This window comes from Xenopus laevis, chromosome 6S (assembly GCF_017654675.1).
Source record: "Xenopus laevis strain J_2021 chromosome 6S, Xenopus_laevis_v10.1, whole genome shotgun sequence".
In the NCBI taxonomy this organism is placed as follows: Eukaryota; Metazoa; Chordata; class Amphibia; order Anura; family Pipidae; genus Xenopus; species Xenopus laevis.
Window position 1 is genome coordinate 2272008 of NC_054382.1, and position 19889 is coordinate 2291896.

Sequence of the window (19889 nt, forward strand, 5' to 3'; positions counted from 1 at the left end):
AAATTATTGTGCGGTTAGTGGGATTCGAACGATCGTACATCTTACGATTTTTCGGCCGACATCTGTCAGGAAATTGATCAGCCAGGTCAAAAAATCTTTGTGGGTCCCAGTGCAATGTATGTATGTCTGCAGGGCCCAGCAGCTCCCCTTTGTTTTCCTGCCAAATTGGTCTTTTTAGTTGATGGTAAATTCGTACGATCGTTCCGAGAAAATCGTGGTCTCACGATGAGGATCTGATCTTTTAAAAATCTCAACATCTATGGCCAGCTTTAGGCCTGTTCACGTCTAAACTTTCTGTTGGGTTTTCATTCTTGTGAAACCTGAACAATAATCTGCCCAATAATGAAAGCCGTAAATACTACTTGACTCACTGCAACGTGTTATTCAGTTAATATTAAGTGCAGTTCAATTCTTATTATAGAAGCAACAAATGAAATCAATCGAAAAAAACAAGAAAATGTTATTTTCTAAATTGGCCATCGCTGTATTTCAGAGCTTTCGGGTTAACGGAGTTCTGTTTAATATAATAACAGAGTAGTAGAGTAATAGAATAATTATCTCATACCTGTAATTTAAAGGAGACATATTGTGTAAAAAATAAGAATGTACCAGTGCATTATGCTTATTTAGATATAGAAGAATTGTGCTTAAAAAGTAGTGTTTCAGGCTGATTTATTGAATATTTCTGCAAAAACCCTAATAATCCCTCCCTTCTCTTCCACTTGCTGCTCCCTGAATTCCCAGGCTGTGCACTCAGCTCACTGCACTGTAGGACAGGAACCAATCAGCAGCTAGCAGGACCTGATAGGGAACTGAAGCCTGTCTGTGCTTGTGTGACTGCAGGGCTGTGATTGGCTGTCCCCCTCCTACTGTGCTTCTGGCAGGGAAACGCCCACCCCTCATTAGAAACACAGACAGGGACCAGAGAGCATCTATAGGGAGCGCTAATAAAGGGGATATTTTTAAAGATAATATTAATTTTTAGCAACACCATATATTACTTATAATTACCTACTTCTAATTTCTATCATCCTTTATGTCTCCTTTAAGGGTTGGGTTTACTCATCTGGCAGAATATAGATGGAGATAGGGTTGCCACTTGTGTGGATTTCAACTGGATATCTCAGTTTTTCAGTTCAAAATTTCCTGTCCAGTTTAAAATATTGAGAAAACTCACTGGTGAGGAAGGCTACATACAGTACCTGGAACTCCCATGAGTGGGCGGGGGAAAGGCACATGCGCCGCTTCATTTTCTGAAGTCGCCTTTGAGGCAGTTTGGGGAGATTGTCACCCCAAAGAATAGATTTGTTGCTGGGGCGACTAATCTCCCTGAATCTGCTCATGTGGCCAGACCCTTAAAGGAGAGGGAAAGGCTAAAAGTAAGTAAGCTTTATCAGAAAGGTCTATATAAATACACCAGTAAAGCCTCAAAGTAATGTTGCTCTGAGTCCTCTGTCAAAATAAACAGCACATTTCTTTCCTTCTATTGTGTACTCATGGGCTTCTGTATCAGACTAACTGTTTTCAGCTTAAACCTCCAGGGCTAGGGCTTGAGCATGCTCAGTTTGTTCCTTTCTCGGTGTAACCATTAAGGTATGACCAGAGCGTGCCAGGAAAGGGCACAGAAACAAAACATGAAGTTTTTAACCATTTATTCCAAATATCCAATAATACACTGGCGATAGCAATCACTCCTTGTGAGCCCGATACCATTCAGAAGTAAAACAATTAAATTTTTCTAGATTTATTATACCCGATGCTGCTAGCAGTCCAAATCGGAAAATACTCAAACCTGCTGAGGTCATGTAGAAGTCAATGGAAGATATCCATTTTACAACTGGAAGATATCCTGATCTGCACTGGGTTTGGTGTGATAATCCAAAAAATCTGTGGATGATTGAATTTTCTCGCCTGGCCTGGATTTGCAACAAAATTTCTGCACTTTGCCATCTGTGGATTTTTCTGTGAAACTGCTGCAAAAATCAGACACGAAACATTTTGCTGCAACAAAAATGTTACCAAGACAAAATTTTCACCAATATTATAAAGTCACCATAAAAAAAAAAAAAAATATTCCGATTGACTTTAATTCATTTGGAGAAAAAAAGTCACATTGACTTTAATGCATTTGGAGACAAAAGTCGCAGAGACAAACATTATATGAATGCATTTTGAGTGAGAAAAAATTGCTGCACGTGTAAAAAATTGTTGTTCGACAGTTTTGGGAATTCTTAGGCAAAAAGTCTTAGTTTTTGGGCATCAAATAGAAAAAAAAGTCTGAAGTTTTGGGGCATCAAATCCGAAAAAAGTCATACATTTCTAAATTTTTCACAATTTTTATTGAAACTTTTCCTGCCCCAAATTTTTTGTATTATTTTATTGACAAATAAGGCAAAATTGTGAAAGGGAGTTTGGTCAAAGTTGTTTTACTAAAATAATGAGAACATTTTGTGTTTTCGTTAAATAACTCCCTTATTGTTATTGCTAATTTGTATTACTCATCTTTCTATGCAGGCCTCTTCTATTCATGTTCCTGTCTCTTATTCAAATCAGTGCATGGTTGCTAGGGGAATTTGGGCCCTAGCAACCAGATGGCTAAAATAGCAAATTGGAGAGCTGCTAAATTGTTCAAAAACCACAAATTAACAAAAAATGTGTAGCCTTACAGAGCATGTTTTTTAGATGGGTTTAGTGACTCTATTTGAAAGCTGGAAAGTCAGAAGAAGAAGGCAATTAATTCAAAAACTATTACAAAAAAATGAAGACCAATTAAAATTTTGCTTAGAATAAGCCAATATACCTATAACATGCTAAAAGTTAATATGAAGGTGAATCACACCTTTCAAGGATAAGTAAACCTTTAAAATAAGTGAATGTAAAATTGACGATAGGGCTATTCTAAGCACTTTTGTAATGTACATTCATTATTTATTTATTTTTATTCCAAAATATTACGGGATACATATACTGTTAGCATTAAAGGGATTCTGTCATGATTTTTACGATGTAGTTTTTATTTCTAAATGACACTGTTTATGCTGCAAATAATTCACTGTACAATATAAAATTTAATTCCTGAACAAGCAAGTGTATTTAGTTGTAATATTGGTGTGTAGGTGCATCTCAGCTCATTTTGCCTGGTCATGTGATTTCAGAAAGAGCCAGCACTTTAGGATGGAACTGCTTTCTGGCAGGCTGTTGTTTCTCCTACTCAATGTAACTGAATGTGTCTCAGTGGGACCTGGATTTTACTATTGAGTGCTGTTCTTAGCTCTACCAGGGAGCTGTTATCTTGTGTTAGGGAGCTGCTGTCTGGTTACCTTCCCATTGTGCTTTTGTTTGGCTGCTGGGGGGAAGAGAGGGGGTGATATCAGTCCAATTTGCAGTACAACAGTAAAGAGTGACTGAAGTTTATCAGAGCACATGACTGGGGGCAGCTGGGAAACTGACAATATGTCCAGCCCATGTCAGATTTCAAAATTAAATATAAAAAAAAATCATTCCGTGTGAATGGTCTGGTGGCTCTCCAGATCGCCTTTTCGCGAGAATGTTTTCCCACATTCTGTACAGGTGAATGGTTTCTCCCCCGTGTGGGTCTTCTGGTGTCGGTGAAGGTGTTTGATGTGAGAGAAGTTTTTCCCACATTCTGAACATGTACAAGGTTTCTCCCCTATGTGAGTCTTCTTATGACTATTTAGGGAGCTCGTTTGGGAGAAGCTTTTGCCACATTGTGAACAGGTGTATGGTTTCTCCCCCGTGTGAACTCGCTCGTGACTTTTCATATGGTTCTTAAAAGAGAAGCATTTGCCACACACTGAGCATGTGAATGGTTTCTCCCCTGTATGGACCAACTGATGTATCTTGCAATGTTCTTTCCGACCAAATTTCTTTCCACATGTCAAACATAAGTAATACTTCCATTCCGCGTCCTCTATACAACGCATATTAGACGTGTCGCAGAGGTGGATGAGAAGGTCACTATGCCTTTCTAAGCTTTTCCCACATTTACTGCAGATAAAACCTGATATATCAGAGCTGGTTATGTAATTGTCATATGTAGAGCCAGACTCACACTCCTGCAATGGCTTCTTGGTGGTTTCCAATGGATCACTGGCTTCTTCAACTAAACCATTGTGGTGTCTTTGCCAAGATGTGGGGGTCTTATAGTTCCAACCGCTGCCGTTATCTGTGTTAAACATAAATCAGACAAGGCAGGTGAGAAAAGAAATGTACTTCATCAATAAAACAAAAGATACGAGATTTGGGATACGGGAATAATGTAGACCTGATACCTGAAAACAACACACAGATCCCAGGCACAGGTGTTCCTATGGGACGTTCATAGACACAAATATAAAGTTACATGAATCAAAGTCTCGTACAATTCCTGGGTCTTGTGTGGATTGTGCCGACCTTTCTCGTACCATGGTGATCGCTCGTTTAGTCGATGGGACAGGTAAGAAGATATCTCTGAATGTATTGCCTATCTGACTATATCAATGGGTGACTGTCACTTCTATCTGTCAGACATAACTTTCATACAATTGCTGTCACATCCAGAACTTTGTCTGATTTGTTCTTTTACGGCTTTATTTCATGGTTAGTGGCAGGTTGGAAGACAAATACAAGGGTATAATCTGCATGTCTGTGGCCAACTTAAAGGAGAAGGAAAGGCTGTATTTACTTAGGGGTGCCAAATGTAAGGCACCACCAAGTGAAAGTATTTACTTACCTGAAACCCTGGGTCGCTGCTCCTATCAGCACAAAACTGCACCGGCCTGGGGTTATACCTGTGAGCACCACGGAGCCATCCTCTTCTGGCTTCTACGGTCTTCTTGCCGGTGCACATGTGCAGTAGAGTGAAAAGCCAAATTTTAACAAAAAAGCCACAATTTCATTCTATTGCGCACACATCTGCCCCGAGAAACATGAAGAGAGAAGAAGAAGGAAGCCGATCGCTCAGTTATTCTCACTGCAAGAACTCCTGGACCAGTGCAGTTTTCTGCTGATAGGAGCATTGGGCATTCAAAGCTGAAAAAGGAGAAAAGGCACAGGATACACAGCCATTAACAGATAAGCTCTGTAGGATACCATGGGATTCTTCAGAACATATCTGTTATCTACTGTGTATCCTGTGCTTGAATGGCTGCCCCCATGGCTACACAGCAGCTTGTTTATATAAACTATAGTAGTACTTATCTGTTATCTACTGTGTATCCTGTGCTTGAATGGCTGCCCCCATGACTACACAGCAGCTTGTTTATATAAACTATAGTAGTACTTATCTGTTATCTACTGTGTATCCTGTGCTTGAATGGCTGCCCCCATGGCTACACAGCAGCTTGTTTATATAAACTATAGTAGTACTTATCTGTTATCTACTGTGTATCCTGTGCTTGAATGGCTGCCCCATGGCTACACAGCAGCTTGTTTATATAAACTATAGTAGTACTTATCTGTTATCTACTGTGTATCCTGTGCTTGAATGGCTGCCCCCATGGCTACACAGCTGCTTGTTTATATAAACTATAGTAGTACTTATCTGTTATCTACTGTGTATCCTGTGCTTGAATGGCTGCCCCATGGCTACACAGCAGCTTGTTTATATAAACTATAGTAGTACTTATCTGTTATCTACTGTGTATCCTGTGCTTGAATGGCTGCCCCCATGGCTACACAGCAGCTTGTTTATATAAACTATAGTAGTACTTATCTGTTATCTACTGTGTATCCTGTGCTTGAATGGCTGCCCCCATGGCTACACAGAAGCTTGTTTATATAAACTATAGTAGTACTTATCTGTTATCTACTGTGTATCCTGTGCTTGAATGGCTGCCCCCATGGCTACACAGCAGCTTGTTTATATAAACTATAGTAGTACTTATCTGTTATCTACTGTGTATCCTGTGCTTGAATAGCTGCCCCCATGGCTACACAGCAGCTTGTTTATATAAACTATAGTAACTTATCTGTTATCTACTGTGTATCCTGTGCTTGAATGGCTGCCCCCATGGCTACACAGCAGCTTGTTTATATAAACTATAGTAGTACTTATCTGTTATCTACTGTGTATCCTGTGCTTGAATGGCTGCCCCCATGGCTACACAGCAGCTTGTTTATATAAACTATAGTAGTACTTATCTGTTATCTACTGTGTATCCTGTGCTTGAATGGCTGCCCCCATGGCTACACAGCAGCTTGTTTATATAAACTATAGTAGTACTTATCTGTTATCTACTGTGTATCCTGTGCTTGAATGGCCTGCCCCCATGGCTACACAGCTGCTTGTTTATATAAACTATAGTAGTACTTATCTGTTATCTACTGTGTATCCTGTGCTTGAATGGCTGCCCCATGGCTACACAGCAGCTTGTTTATATAAACTATAGTAGTACTTATCTGTTATCTACTGTGTATCCTGTGCTTGAATGGCTGCCCCCATGGCTACACAGCAGCTTGTTTATATAAACTATAGTAGTACTTATCTGTTATCTACTGTGTATCCTGTGCTTGAATGGCTGCCCCCATGGCTACACAGCAGCTTGTTTATATAAACTATAGTAGTACTTATCTGTTATCTACTGTGTATCCTGTGCTTGAATGGCTGCCCCCATGGCTACACAGCAGCTTATTTATATAAACTATAGTAGTACTTATCTGTTATCTACTGTGTATCCTGTGCTTGAATGGCTGCCCCCATGGCTACACAGCAGTTGTGTTTCTCAAGCAAACGCACCTGTTTTATCAGTGCAGTACAACAATACATTGTATTGTTATTTATTTTATTTTTAAACACAGAGCTGCAAGTCTGGATCTGTCTGTAGTTGGTGCCTGAATTAGGGCAGCAGAGTGGCACAATGGTTGGCATTGCTATACTACCCATTCAGTCACTTTCTACAGAAGGAAACACTTCCCACGTTCTTTATACGGGAATGGTTTCTCCCCAGTGTGAATCTTCAGGTGGCTAAGAAGGTTTTCATTGTGAGAGAATCTTTTCCCACACTGTGAATACTTGAAGGGTTTCTCTCCTGTGTGGATAATATGGCGTCTGAGAAGGTGACTCTTTTAGGAAAAGGCTTTGCCACACTCTGTACATGTGAATGGTTTCCCCTCTTTCTGGTTTATTGGATGAAGGTGACTATTAGATGTATGACTGGTGGGTTCCTTTTCGGCATCCTCGGTCTTTGGTTCATTATTATCCCCACTCTGTTCACAGACATGATTGAGAAGATCCCTATTTCCAGAGACGCTTTCACCACATTTACAGCAGATAAAACTGGATGTTGTGGGGATTTCTGAGCAATCATCATATCTTGTCAAGCAATACTCCAGCCTCCTGTAATGGCTCCTTGGCGGCTTCTGGTACCTTAAATGCCCAACGTCTGGGGGTTCAGAGTCCTAATTGTTTTCATCTAACAGAAGAAAAGAAACGAGACCTGTCTGATGAGAGCTTTAACGGACAGGATTCCCCACAATTCATCAGACTTTCAGATGTTATGGAATCTTTTTATTGTCCCTCTGATTGACTATCTGGTGGTAGCACAGACCTCCAGGAATGGTTTGCACTGTCCCTTCCATATCAGGAGGGTAAATGTCCTTCATGGCAACTTAACGGCGGCTCTGAAGTGAATGAGAGAGGGAAGGCACTAAACAACCAAAAGATGCTCTTGTTGAAAAATCTTTGGATTTGGAACAGTTGGACATCACTGCCTAACCATATCCAAAATTACTTTTGAGTGGAAGAAATCCCGGAGATGGCAGGTCCCTTATTTTACTAAGCGGGATGAGCTCTACAGAGTTGCTACAAAGAGATGTTCTAGTGAAGCAGTAGTGTGGTTGTCCATGTAGAGGTGGTCTGTGAGCTTCTTTTGCTTATTTTCCAGTGCTGAGAAAACATGAAACTGTTTGCAGGTTTCTCTCACCCCTGAGTTGGAGCAACTATTAGGTGGCCTCTCAACTGAAAGTCGTAGAAATTGCACTGATTTTAGAGTTTTGATGGATCTCAGTTGTCTTCTTATGCCGTCTCCCACCCAGCTATACCCACTTACATGGAAGTTGGCCTATTTATATGGCTGCAAAGTAGTAAAACAAGAAATCATTTGCAGATTTTTTCGACTATTAAAAAAAAAAAATAGTGATGTGTGGGCTGGTCTGAAACCCACAGGTTCAGACCAACTTCTGTAGAAAATGCGGGTCTATAAATAGAGCAGCAGTGCCAGGTCTTTGGGTCGTTTTGTTTGTCAATCCACACATAACAGAAGTTAAATTCCGAAAACAATTTTCGAGAGTTCAGCACAATTTCACTAAAAGTGCTTCCCAGAGCTCAAACTCAATATTTTTGTTCATCATCAATGCCACCTAATTAAAAAAGTGACATTTCAATAACATTTACGGAACAACATGTCATCGATACTACTTGTACAATACGTTTGCCTTTTGCAAGAGTCCTAAAGGGTAATTGTTTCCTAAAGGACGGGACTTCTGAATTAAAATATTATACAACAGTTTAGCAGGTAATAAAGCAAATATATGGCTCTATTGTCTGTTACAAACTCAGAAGCCATCCGGCTTTCTTTCACTGACATGTGCAGATACACTGGGCCCCCCAATTCAGCATTTCCATTGGTGAGTGGGGGACAAATAATATTAACATGACACAGGCAGAGAATTTCACCCAAAGCAAGATGGTTCCTGTGCTACAGACAAGTTACTCACCGGCCCCAGGAACAGAATCAATTTCCCTCTTTATTACAGTCACATGGTCTTTAATGTCCGACTCTTTGGTTTCTGATTTTACTTTAGTTTTGATCTCTATAGAACCTGACAAAAAGAGGATGAAGCAGTTAAATTTATTTAAATTATTACCCACAGTTCCAGCATAACTGCATCTTCCACGATCAGACTCCATTTTTTGCACCAGACGCAAAAAAGAAAAAAATCTGCGTTGTTTAGTAAAATAACTGCATTTTGTCCTTGGAAGCAAGAAGAGGCAGGTCACACGTGTGACTAAAATGGCACAATATCAGGGTCTCTTGATAGAACTCTTAAAGGGATACTGTCAGGGGAAAAAAAAATTTTTTTTTTCAAAATGAATCAGTTAATAGTGCTGTTCCAGCAGAATTCTGCGCTGAAATCCATTTCTCAAAAGAGCAAACAGATTTTTTTATATTTAATTTTAAAATCTGACATGGGGCTAGACATTTTTTCAATTTCCCAGCTGCCCCAAGTCATGTGACGTGTGCCTGCACTTCAGGAGAGAAATGCTTTCTGGCAGGCTGCTGTTTTTCCTTCTCAATGTAACTGAATGTGTCTCAGTGGGACATGGGTTTTTACTATTGAGTGCTGTTCTTAGATCTACCAGGCAGCTGTTATCTTGTGTTAGGGAGCTGTTATCTGGTTACCTTACCATTGTTCTGTTGTTTGGCTGCTGGGGGGAAAAAGGGAGGGGGGTGATATCACTCCAACTTGCAGTACAGCAATAAAGAGTGATTGAAGTTTATCAGAGCACAAGTCACATGACTTGGGGCAGCTGGGAAATTGACAATATGTCTAGCCCCATGTCAGATTTCAAAATTTGAATGTAAAAAAAATCTGTTTGCTACTTTGAGAAATGGATTTCAGTGCAGAATTCTGCTGGAGCAGCACTATTAACTGATTCATTATGAAAAAAATCTGTTTCCCCATGACAGTATCCCTTTAAGGGATCTGAGTACTTACAGCTTGGTTATTGCAGCTGTTGGTTCCTTTTGTTTTGGGGTCATTTCTTTGACCTATTTGTGCAAAGAACCTCATGAATACAGAGATCCCAGCAGTAAGATTATACACAGCCTCCATTACGAAATAAGTCTCATAAAGTATCCCACTGCTGGAAACTAAACCTTAAAAATAAGTGAATGTAAAATTTAGGAGGGGGCTATTCTAAGCACTTTTGTAATTTACATTCATTATTTATTTTTAATTCCATGATATTAAGGGATACATGTACTGTTAATATGAATGAATTTTGTTACAACAGCGCCACCTGCTGGTCAGTTTCCCACCAGTCTGACCAGCAAGTAGTCAAGGAAGTTGTCAGGAGAAAGAAAGAGGCTGCTCTGATGTTCTTCAGACCCCCCATAAGTTAAAAAAAAAAAAATTGGCGCCAGAGCCCCTCCATTACAAGTTAAAAAGAAACATTGGGGCCCTAGAGATTATTTTTATAAAAAAAAACATTGGTGGCAGAGGCCTATAGAGTATTAAAATTATAAATTGGTTGCTGGGGGTTTAATAAAATAAAAAACTCATTGGTGTTCAGTAGAACTGAACTTGTGGCTTCAGGACTTAAACTTCGACTCCTTTCATTGCTTTGGATATTTTCACGGCTGCAGGACTTTAACTTCGGCTCTTCGGCGGCTCTTTGGGACTTCGCCAGATGAGCCATGGCTTTGCGCTGTCAAGGGGGGCCCAGTTATTTTGAAGTGCAGCACAGCCGGGCCCTCCTTTAGGCCTGGGCCCGGTACAAGAGTGCCCCCTGATGGCGGCCCTGACTGATTATATCAGCTTACCACCATATGCAAATTGCAGCTCAATACAATCAACTGCAAACACACAGAATTTTCATTCACATCAGCCACCAATGCATTATTGCCCAGTTCAATTTTAACAGGCCAAAATCACCCAGACACAAAAATCTGTATAATAAAAGTAATTTTCAAATTAAACATGAAATCCAATTTCTATTGTTATTAAAGCAATCATAGCTGTTGTAAACTCATTTAAACATCTCAGCTGTCAATCAAATATTATCTGCCCCTCCTCTATGCAATTACTTTCACTTTCCATTCAGTACTTCCTACATGTCACTGCTCTCCCCATATTCCCCCCAATCTCTTCACCATTTAATTGTGTAGCCAGGACATGGGGATGGACATCAGGTCCCCCATTCTGGTGCACAAACAACATTCTGAGATGATACAAGTCTTGTCTTAATAACAGTGTCCACAAAATGGCTCCTGCCTGGTTGTTATAAATATGAATTCCCAGACTGAAGGAAACAAGATTCAAATAATTTATATAGTGTAATTATAGTTTAATTTGATTGACTAATGTGATAAATTAGGATATAAATATTTTTTTAGGGGTGACAGGTCCCCTTTAAAGGAGTTATTCACCTTTAATTTATCTTTTAGTATGTTATAGAATGGTCAATTTTCTTGTGACTGTTTTCAGCTTTCAAATGGGGGTCACTGACCGCATCTAAAATCAAATACTTTATAAGGCTACACATTTACTGTTATTGCTACTTTTCATTATTTATCTTTCTATTCAGGCCTCTCCTATTCATTTTCCAGTCGATTATTAAAATCAATGCATGGTTGCTGGGGTAATTTGGACCCTAACAACCAGGTGGCTGAAATTGCAAACTGAAGAGCTGCTGAATAAAAAGCTTAATACGTCAAAAAACACAAATAATAAAATATAAAAACCAATTGTAAATTGTCTCAGAATATCCCTCTATACATCATACTAACAGTTAATTTAAAGGTGAACAACCCCTTTAAATAACCGCTTTGCAACAAACCCATAATGTGCAGTTAACATTTCTCTTTTATAAAACCCAGAACCCCGTGAAAGCCTGTTCTCTGCAGAACAAGATGGTTCCTGACAAGTTACTCACCGGCCCCAGGAACAGAATCCATTTCCCTCTTCATCACAGTCACATGGTCCTCAGGGTCCAACTCTTCATCCTCAGATTTTACTTTAGGTTCCCTCTCAGGACCTGACAATGTACAGGGGATGATACAGTTACACAAAGACCACAAAGAATTTCACTTGTTCACATCTGTCAGCTGCATTCGATCATTTATGAAATGTGCGAGTTTGAGTTTAGTTATCGTTTCCATAAATCACATGTGGGATGCTGCGCTTCTTTCCTGAATTATTTTCTGTTTTGCAATGAAGGGCAGTCGAAGAAAACAAATTCACAGGGAACCAGTGGGCTGGATAATATTGAGGTTCTCTTGTATAAGAGGAATCCACTGAGCTGTATCCATACAAATGTCCACTCTATGCAGGATTTTTTTAACATAACCAACTATATATATATATAATCATACCTCCCAACTGTCCCTTTTTTGGAGGGACAGTCCCTCTTTTGACTGCTCAACCCGCAGTCCCTCATTTGTACTGGAAAGTCCCTCTTTTCTCTGCACTGAACAGCCAGAAAAAGAAACAAAGTTCCTCACTTAATTGGCTTTTAGCAGAGAGCCCAGAACAGCTAACAGGTGCAAATAAGATACTTTGTAACAATTTTGAGACACAAAAACACAGTTTAGATAAGGAGAAATATTTTCAAACTTTAATAACCTGCCAAATTTTGTAAAACAAACATGGTAATTAGGGGGTGTGGCCACAGAATGGGGTGTGGTCAAAGAAATTGCTGCACTATGTGCGAAAAAAAATTTTTGTCCCTCTTTTTATATATATATATATATATATATATATATATATATATATATATATACACATACACACACACACATACACACAAACCAATAGAATTTTCTCTATACAAGAGTAATGTTTTCAAGAAACCAAAATCACAAGTTAAACACTACAGAAGCTTTAATGATAATATGAGCTGAGAATGTTGTCAGGATCAATCCGTAGGTATATTTCAAACATACGTTTATATAGTTAGTTCAGTGGTAGTGTGTGCAATAAGACTGAACTAATGTAGTTTGTATTTGTATAACCTGCTTGTTAGTTAAACCACTAGTGTTTAAAAGTGAGCTGCTTTACAACACTGTAATTATGTGTTTAATTGAAAATATAAATAATATTGAGAATATCAGCACATAAACATAAAACGGAATATAGTGTCACTGTCTGACAGACACAAGCAGTGAGACCCCTAAACTCCAGTGTTACTGACCCACAGACACAAGCAGTGAGACCCCTAAACTCCAGTGTTACTGACCCACAGACACAAGCAGTGAGACCCCTAAACTCCAGTGTTACTGACCCACAGACACAAGCAGGGAGACCCCTAAACTCCAGTGTTACTGACCCACAGACACAAGCAGCGAGACCCCTAAACTCCAGTGTTACTGACCCACAGACACAAGCAGCGAGACCCCTAAACTCCAGTGTTACTGACCCACAGACACAAGCAGTGAGACCCCTAAACTCCAGTGTTACTGACCCACAGACACAAGCAGTGAGACCCCTAAACTCCAGCGTTACTGACCCACAGACACAAGCAGTGAGACCCCTAAACTCCAGTGTTACTGAACCACAGACACAAGCAGTGAGACCCCTAAACTCCAGTGTTACTGACCCACAGACACAAGCAGTGAGACCCCTAAACTCCAGTGTTACTGACCCACAGACACAAGCAGTGAGACCCCTAAACTCCAGTGTTACTGACCCCCAGACACAAGCAGTGAGACCCCTAAACTCCAGTGTTACTGACCCACAGACACAATCAGCGAGACCCCCTAAACTCCAGTGTTACTGACCCACAGACACAAGCAGTGAGACCCCTAAACTCCAGTGTTACTGAGCCACAGACACAAGCAGTGAGACCCCTAAACTCCAGTGTTACTGACCCACAGACACAAGCAGTGAGACCCCTAAACTCCAGTGTTACTGACCCACAGACACAAGCAGTGAGACCCCTAAACTCCAGTGTTACTGACCCACAGACACAAGCAGTGAGACCCCTAAACTCCAGTGTTACTGACCCACAGACACAAGCAGTGAGACCCCTAAACTCCAGTGTTACTGAGCCACAGACACAAGCAGTGAGACCCCTAAACTCCAGTGTTACTGAGCCACAGACACAAGCAGTGAGACCCCTAAACTCCAGTGTTACTGACCCACAGACACAAGCAGCGAGACCCCTAAATTCCAGTGTAACTGACCCACAGACACAAGCAGCGAGACCCCTAAACTCCAGTGTTACTGACCCACAGACAAGCAGTGAGACCCCTAAACTCCAGTGTTACTGACCCACAGACACAAGCAGTGAGACCCCTAAACTCTAGTGTTACTGACCCACAGACACAAGCAGTGAGACCCCTAAACTCCAGTGTTACTGACCCACAGACACAAGCAGTGAGACCCCTAAACTCTAGTGTTACTGACCCACAGACACAAGCAGTGAGACCCCTAAACTCCAGTGTTACTGACCCCCAGACACAAGCAGTGAGACCCCTAAACTCCAGTGTTACTGACCCACAGACACAAGCAGCGAGACCCCTAAACTCCAGTGTTACTGACCCACAGACACAAGCAGTGAGACCCCTAAACTCCAGTGTTACTGACCCACAGACACAAGCAGTGAGACCCCTAAACTCCAGTGTTACTGACCCACAGCCACAAGCAGTGAGACCCCTAAACTCCAGCCCAGTGTTACTGACCCACAGACACAAGCAGTGAGACCCCTAAACTCCAGTGTTACTGACCCACAGACACAAGCAGTGAGACCCCTAAACTCCAGTGTTACTGACCCACAGACACAAGCAGTGAGACCCCTAAACTCCAGTGTTACTGACCCACAGACACAAGCAGTGAGACCCCTAAACTCCAGTGTTACTGACCCACAGACACAAGCAGTGAGACCCCTAAACTCCAGTGTTACTGACCCACAGACACAAGCAGTGAGACCCCTAAACTCCAGTGTTACTGACCCACAGACACAAGCAGGGAGACCCCTAAACTCCAGTGTTACTGACCCACAGACACAAGCAGCGAGACCCCTAAACTCCAGTGTTACTGACCCACAGACACAAGCAGCGAGACCCCTAAACTCCAGTGTTACTGACCCACAGACACAAGCAGTGAGACCCCTAAACTCCAGTGTTACTGACCCACAGACACAAGCAGTGAGACCCCTAAACTCCAGCGTTACTGACCCACAGACACAAGCAGTGAGACCCCTAAACTCCAGTGTTACTGAACCACAGACACAAGCAGTGAGACCCCTAAACTCCAGTGTTACTGACCCACAGACACAAGCAGTGAGACCCCTAAACTCCAGTGTTACTGACCCACAGACACAAGCAGTGAGACCCCTAAACTCCAGTGTTACTGACCCCCAGACACAAGCAGTGAGACCCCTAAACTCCAGTGTTACTGACCCACAGACACAATCAGCGAGACCCCCTAAACTCCAGTGTTACTGACCCACAGACACAAGCAGTGAGACCCCTAAACTCCAGTGTTACTGAGCCACAGACACAAGCAGTGAGACCCCTAAACTCCAGTGTTACTGACCCACAGACACAAGCAGTGAGACCCCTAAACTCCAGTGTTACTGACCCACAGACACAAGCAGTGAGACCCCTAAACTCCAGTGTTACTGACCCACAGACACAAGCAGTGAGACCCCTAAACTCCAGTGTTACTGACCCACAGACACAAGCAGTGAGACCCCTAAACTCCAGTGTTACTGAGCCACAGACACAAGCAGTGAGACCCCTAAACTCCAGTGTTACTGAGCCACAGACACAAGCAGTGAGACCCCTAAACTCCATTGTTACTGAGCCACAGACACAAGCAGTGAGACCCCTAAACTCCAGTGTTACTGAGCCACAGACACAAGCAGTGAGACCCCTAAACTCCAGTGTTACTGACCCACAGACACAAGCAGCGAGACCCCTAAATTCCAGTGTAACTGACCCACAGACACAAGCAGCGAGACCCCTAAACTCCAGTGTTACTGACCCACAGACAAGCAGTGAGACCCCTAAACTCCAGTGTTACTGACCCACAGACACAAGCAGTGAGACCCCTAAACTCTAGTGTTACTGACCCACAGACACAAGCAGTGAGACCCCTAAACTCCAGTGTTACTGACCCACAGACACAAGCAGTGAGACCCCTAAACTCTAGTGTTACTGACCCACAGACACAAGCAGTGAGACCCCTAAACTCCAGTGTTACTGACCCCCAGACACAAGCAGTGAGACCCCTAAACTCCAGTGTTACTGACCCACAGACACAAGCAGCGAGACCCCTAAACTCCAGTGTTACTGACCCACAGACACAAGCAGTGAGACCCCTAAACTCCAGCCCAGTGTTACTGACCCACAGACACAAGCAGTGAGACCCCTAAACTCCAGTGTTACTGACCCACAGACACAAGCAGTGAGACCCCTAAACTCCAGTGTTACTGACCCACAGACACAAGCAGTGAGACCCCTAAACTCCAGTGTTACTGACCCACAGACACAAGCAGTGAGACCCCTAAACTCCAGTGTTACTGACCCACAGACACAAGCAGTGAGACCCCTAAACTCCAGTGTTACTGACCCACAGACACAAGCAGTGAGACCCCTAAACTCCAGCCCAGTGTTACTGACCCACAGACACAAGCAGTGAGACCCCTAAACTCCAGTGTTACTGACCCAGACACAAGCAGTGAGACCCCTAAACTCCAGTGTTACTGACCCACAGACACAAGCAGTGAGACCCCTAAACTCCAGTGTTACTGACCCACAGACACAAGCAGTGAGACCCCTAAACTCCAGTGTTACTGACCCACAGACACAAGCAGTGAGACCCCTAAACTCCAGTGTTACTGACCCACAGACACAAGCAGTGAGACCCCTAAACTCCAGTCTGGTGAATACCTGGCTACTTACCTCTATCAGTAAGTATAACTGTATGGTTTTTCATTGGGTTCTCATCATATTCAAAGTCAAACTCTTGTTTGGTCTTTATCTGTAATTTTTTTGGTTCATCTACTGGGAAACCTGGCAAAAAGAACACGGAAGCCTATGACCAAGGATAATGTGATTGTGTGTTTTTCTTACACTTTATTTATAAGATGTAGGAGTAGCAGCATGAAGATGCTCAGCTTTGGCCAGACACAACAGTTTTAACATCCGCTGGGGAAAAGAAAAGAGTATTCTGCTTTATGGTAATTATCTGTAACAGAACAGTGTGACATATGAATCCTCTCAGTGGATTATAGTTTCCAGCACTGCTGACTAGAGATGTATTAATACAATAAAATACTAAATGGGTTAAAAAAAGAAATCTAAAAGTAGCGTATGCAAAACAAAATGATATACTGTGTATATGCTCAAATACTAATATAAAGCTAAACTGCATCAATAGAAACAGCCAAATTGTGTCTTTAATTCTGTAACTTTATTTCTATGGACAACAGCAGAGGTGCAATGTAACATCGACACTCCATGTGACTAATTACTTTAACCCTTTCTTTTATTTCCCAGCGCTGCTAGTAAGCAAAAGGCACAGCGCAGATTATAGAGGAGAAGCCAAAAATGTAATATTTACAGTGCTGGAATATTCGGGGTCATAGATTTTATGATGTGCATCACTTACAGGGCAGTACAGTACTAAATAGTTAAAGTTACTTACTAGTTCTAGAGACTAGATCCATCTCACTATTTATTCAGTTCAAACGGCCCTTCATATTCCAGCGTCACTGTAGGTGCAATCTCTAAAGGATTTGGCAACAATAAACTCCATGTTAATATAATAGATACCAGATGAATTCATGGTGGTTCACCTTTAAAGGGATACTGTCATGGGAAAAAATTTTTTTTCAAAATGAATCAGTTAATAGTGCTGCTCCAGCAGAATTCTGCACTGAAATCCATTTCTCAAAAGAGCAAACAGGTTTTTTTATATTCAATTTTGAAATCTGACATGGGGCTAGACATTTTGTCAATTTCCCAGCTGCCCCCAGTCATGTGACTTGTGCCTGCACTTTAGGAGAGAAATGCTTTCTGGCAGGCTGCTGTTTTTCCTTCTCAATGTAACTGAATGTGTCTCAGTGGGACCTGGATTTTACTATTGAGTGTTGTTCTTAGATCTACCAGGCAGTTGTTATTTTGTGTTAGGGAGCTGCTATCTGGTTACCTTCCCATTGTTCTTTTGTTTGGCTGCTGGGGGGGGGAAAGGGAGGGGGTGATATCAGTCCAACTTGCAGTACAGCAGTAAAGAGTGATTGAAGTTTATCAGAGCACAAGTGACATGACTTGGGGCAGCTGGGAAATTGACAATATGTCTAGCCCCATGTCAGATTTCAAAATTGAATATAAAAAAATCTGTTTGCTCTTTTGAGAAATGGATTTCAGTGCAGAATTCTGCTGGAGCAGCACTATTAACTGATTCATTTTGAAAAATTTTTTTTTACCCATGACGGTATCCCTTTAAGTTAAGTTTTATTACGTTATAGAATGAATAATTCAAAGAAGATTTTCAATAAGCCTTCATTTGTCTATTCAGGCCTCGCCTATTCATATTCCAATCTCATATTCAAATCAGTGCATGGTTGCTAGGGGAATTTGGACCCTAGCAACTAGATTGCTGAAATTGCAGCAGGATTAAGCCCCAGTCTCCCCTCTCTATCAGTCCCTGCAGCAGGATTAACCCCCAGTCTCCCCTCTCTATCAGTCCCTGCAGCAGGATTAAGCCCCAGTCTCCCCTCTCTATCAGTCCCTGCAGCAGGATTAACCCCCAGTCTCCCCTCTCTATCAGTCCCTGCAGCAGGATTAACCCCCAGTCTCCCCTCTCTATCAGTCCCTGCAGCAGGATTAACCCCCAGTCTCCCCTCTCTATCAGTCTCTGCAGCAGGATTAACCCCCAGTCTCCCCTCTCTATCAGTCCCTGCAGCAGGATTAAGCCCCAGTCTCCCCTCTCTATCAGTCCCTGCAGCAGGATTAACCCCAGTCTCCCCTCTCTATCAGTCCCTGCAGCAGGATTAACCCCCAGTCTCCCCTCTCTATCAGTCCCTGCAGCAGGATTAACCCCCAGTCTCCCCTCTCTATCAGTCCCTGCAGCAGGATTAATCCCCAGTCTCCCCTCTCTATCAGACCCTGCAGCAGGATTAAGCCCCAGTCTCCCCTCTCTATCAGTCCCTGCAGCAGGATTAACCCCCAGTCTCCCCTCTCTATCAGTCCCTGCAGCAGGATTAAGCCCCAGTCTCCCCTCTCTATCAGTCCCTGCAGCAGGATTAACCCCCAGTCTCCCCTCTCTATCAGTCCCTGCAGCAGGATTAACCCCCAGTCTCCCCTCTCTATCAGGCCCTGCAGCAGGATTAACCCCCAGTCTCCCCTCTCTATCAGTCCCTGCAGCAGGATTAAGCCCCAGTCTCCCCTCTCTATCAGTCCCTGCAGCAGGATTAACCCCCAGGCTCCCCTCTCTATCAGTCCCTGCAGCAGGATTAACCCCCAGTCTCCCCTCTCTATCAGTCCCTGCAGCAGGATTAACCCCCAGTCTCCCCTCTCTATCAGTCCCTGCAGCAGGATTAACCCCCAGTCTCCCCTCTCTATCAGTCCCTGCAGCAGGATTAACCCCCAGTCTCCCCTCTCTATCAGTCCCTGCAGCAGGATTAAGCCCCAGTCTCCCCTCTCTATCAGTCCCTGCAGCAGGATTAACCCCCAGTCCCACAGTCAGGCCTGTGTATAACACTATATACTGCACGTCACACAAGAGGAAGGAAAAAGACACAGAAGGAAAGGTAAAACACTTACAATCTGAAGTAAAGTAATACCAGACCGGGTCCTGAAGAATCTCCCTCACATCTGCTTCACCCGGTCTAAACACTGAAGAGAAGGAACCGAGACCTCACAGCCCCGCCCCTAGAGGAAGTACCAGAGTCTCTTCCAATAAAGATTGAGAGTCTCAGGACAGCCTATGCCGTTGCTCCTTTCACTTCAAAATGTGGGAAACTAAGGAAGGCAGTTGCCATTTTGTTTGTGGTCAGAAAACAATACCGCCCTACCAGCGCCGATTCAGATTAAAACGCCACCTGAGGCGGCTCCTGCAATGCCGCCCCCCATCCCGGTTTAGCTGTTGGGAGGGGAGGCAGGAATTCTAATGTGGAGAGCGCAATTGCGCTCTCTCGCATTAGTAAAGCCGAATTTCCA

The 19889-nt window shown here is 42.6% G+C and overlaps 1 protein-coding gene across 7 annotated transcripts; it reads right to left on the reverse strand.

Annotated features, from left to right (window-relative positions):
* Positions 1-1637: 1637 nt before the first annotated feature.
* On the reverse strand, positions 1638-19645 carry MGC115334 (uncharacterized protein). 7 transcript variants are annotated; one of them, NM_001095869.1, is given in 7 exon segments: positions 1638-1973; positions 4073-4186; positions 8716-8820; positions 11657-11758; positions 16629-16739; positions 17374-17455; positions 19494-19564. In NM_001095869.1, coding segments are annotated over 6 exon segments (615 nt in total). In that variant the 5' UTR covers positions 17396-17455; positions 19494-19564; the 3' UTR covers positions 1638-1812.
* Between the last annotated feature and the right edge of the window lie 244 nt (positions 19646-19889).

Bases quoted from the DNA above. Each gene is read 5' to 3' on its own strand.
- MGC115334 (XM_041567230.1), bottom strand. From the start codon at position 17,395: ATGGATCTAGTCTCTAGAACTA. The intron at 11,759-16,628 runs GTAAGTAGCCAG...GTACATTGTCAG, and splicing joins AGTTATACTTACTGATAGAG to GTCCTGAGAGGGAACCTAAA. The intron at 4,187-8,715 runs GTGAGTAACTTG...TGTTTAACACAG, and splicing joins TGATTCTGTTCCTGGGGCCG to ATAACGGCAGCGGTTGGAAC.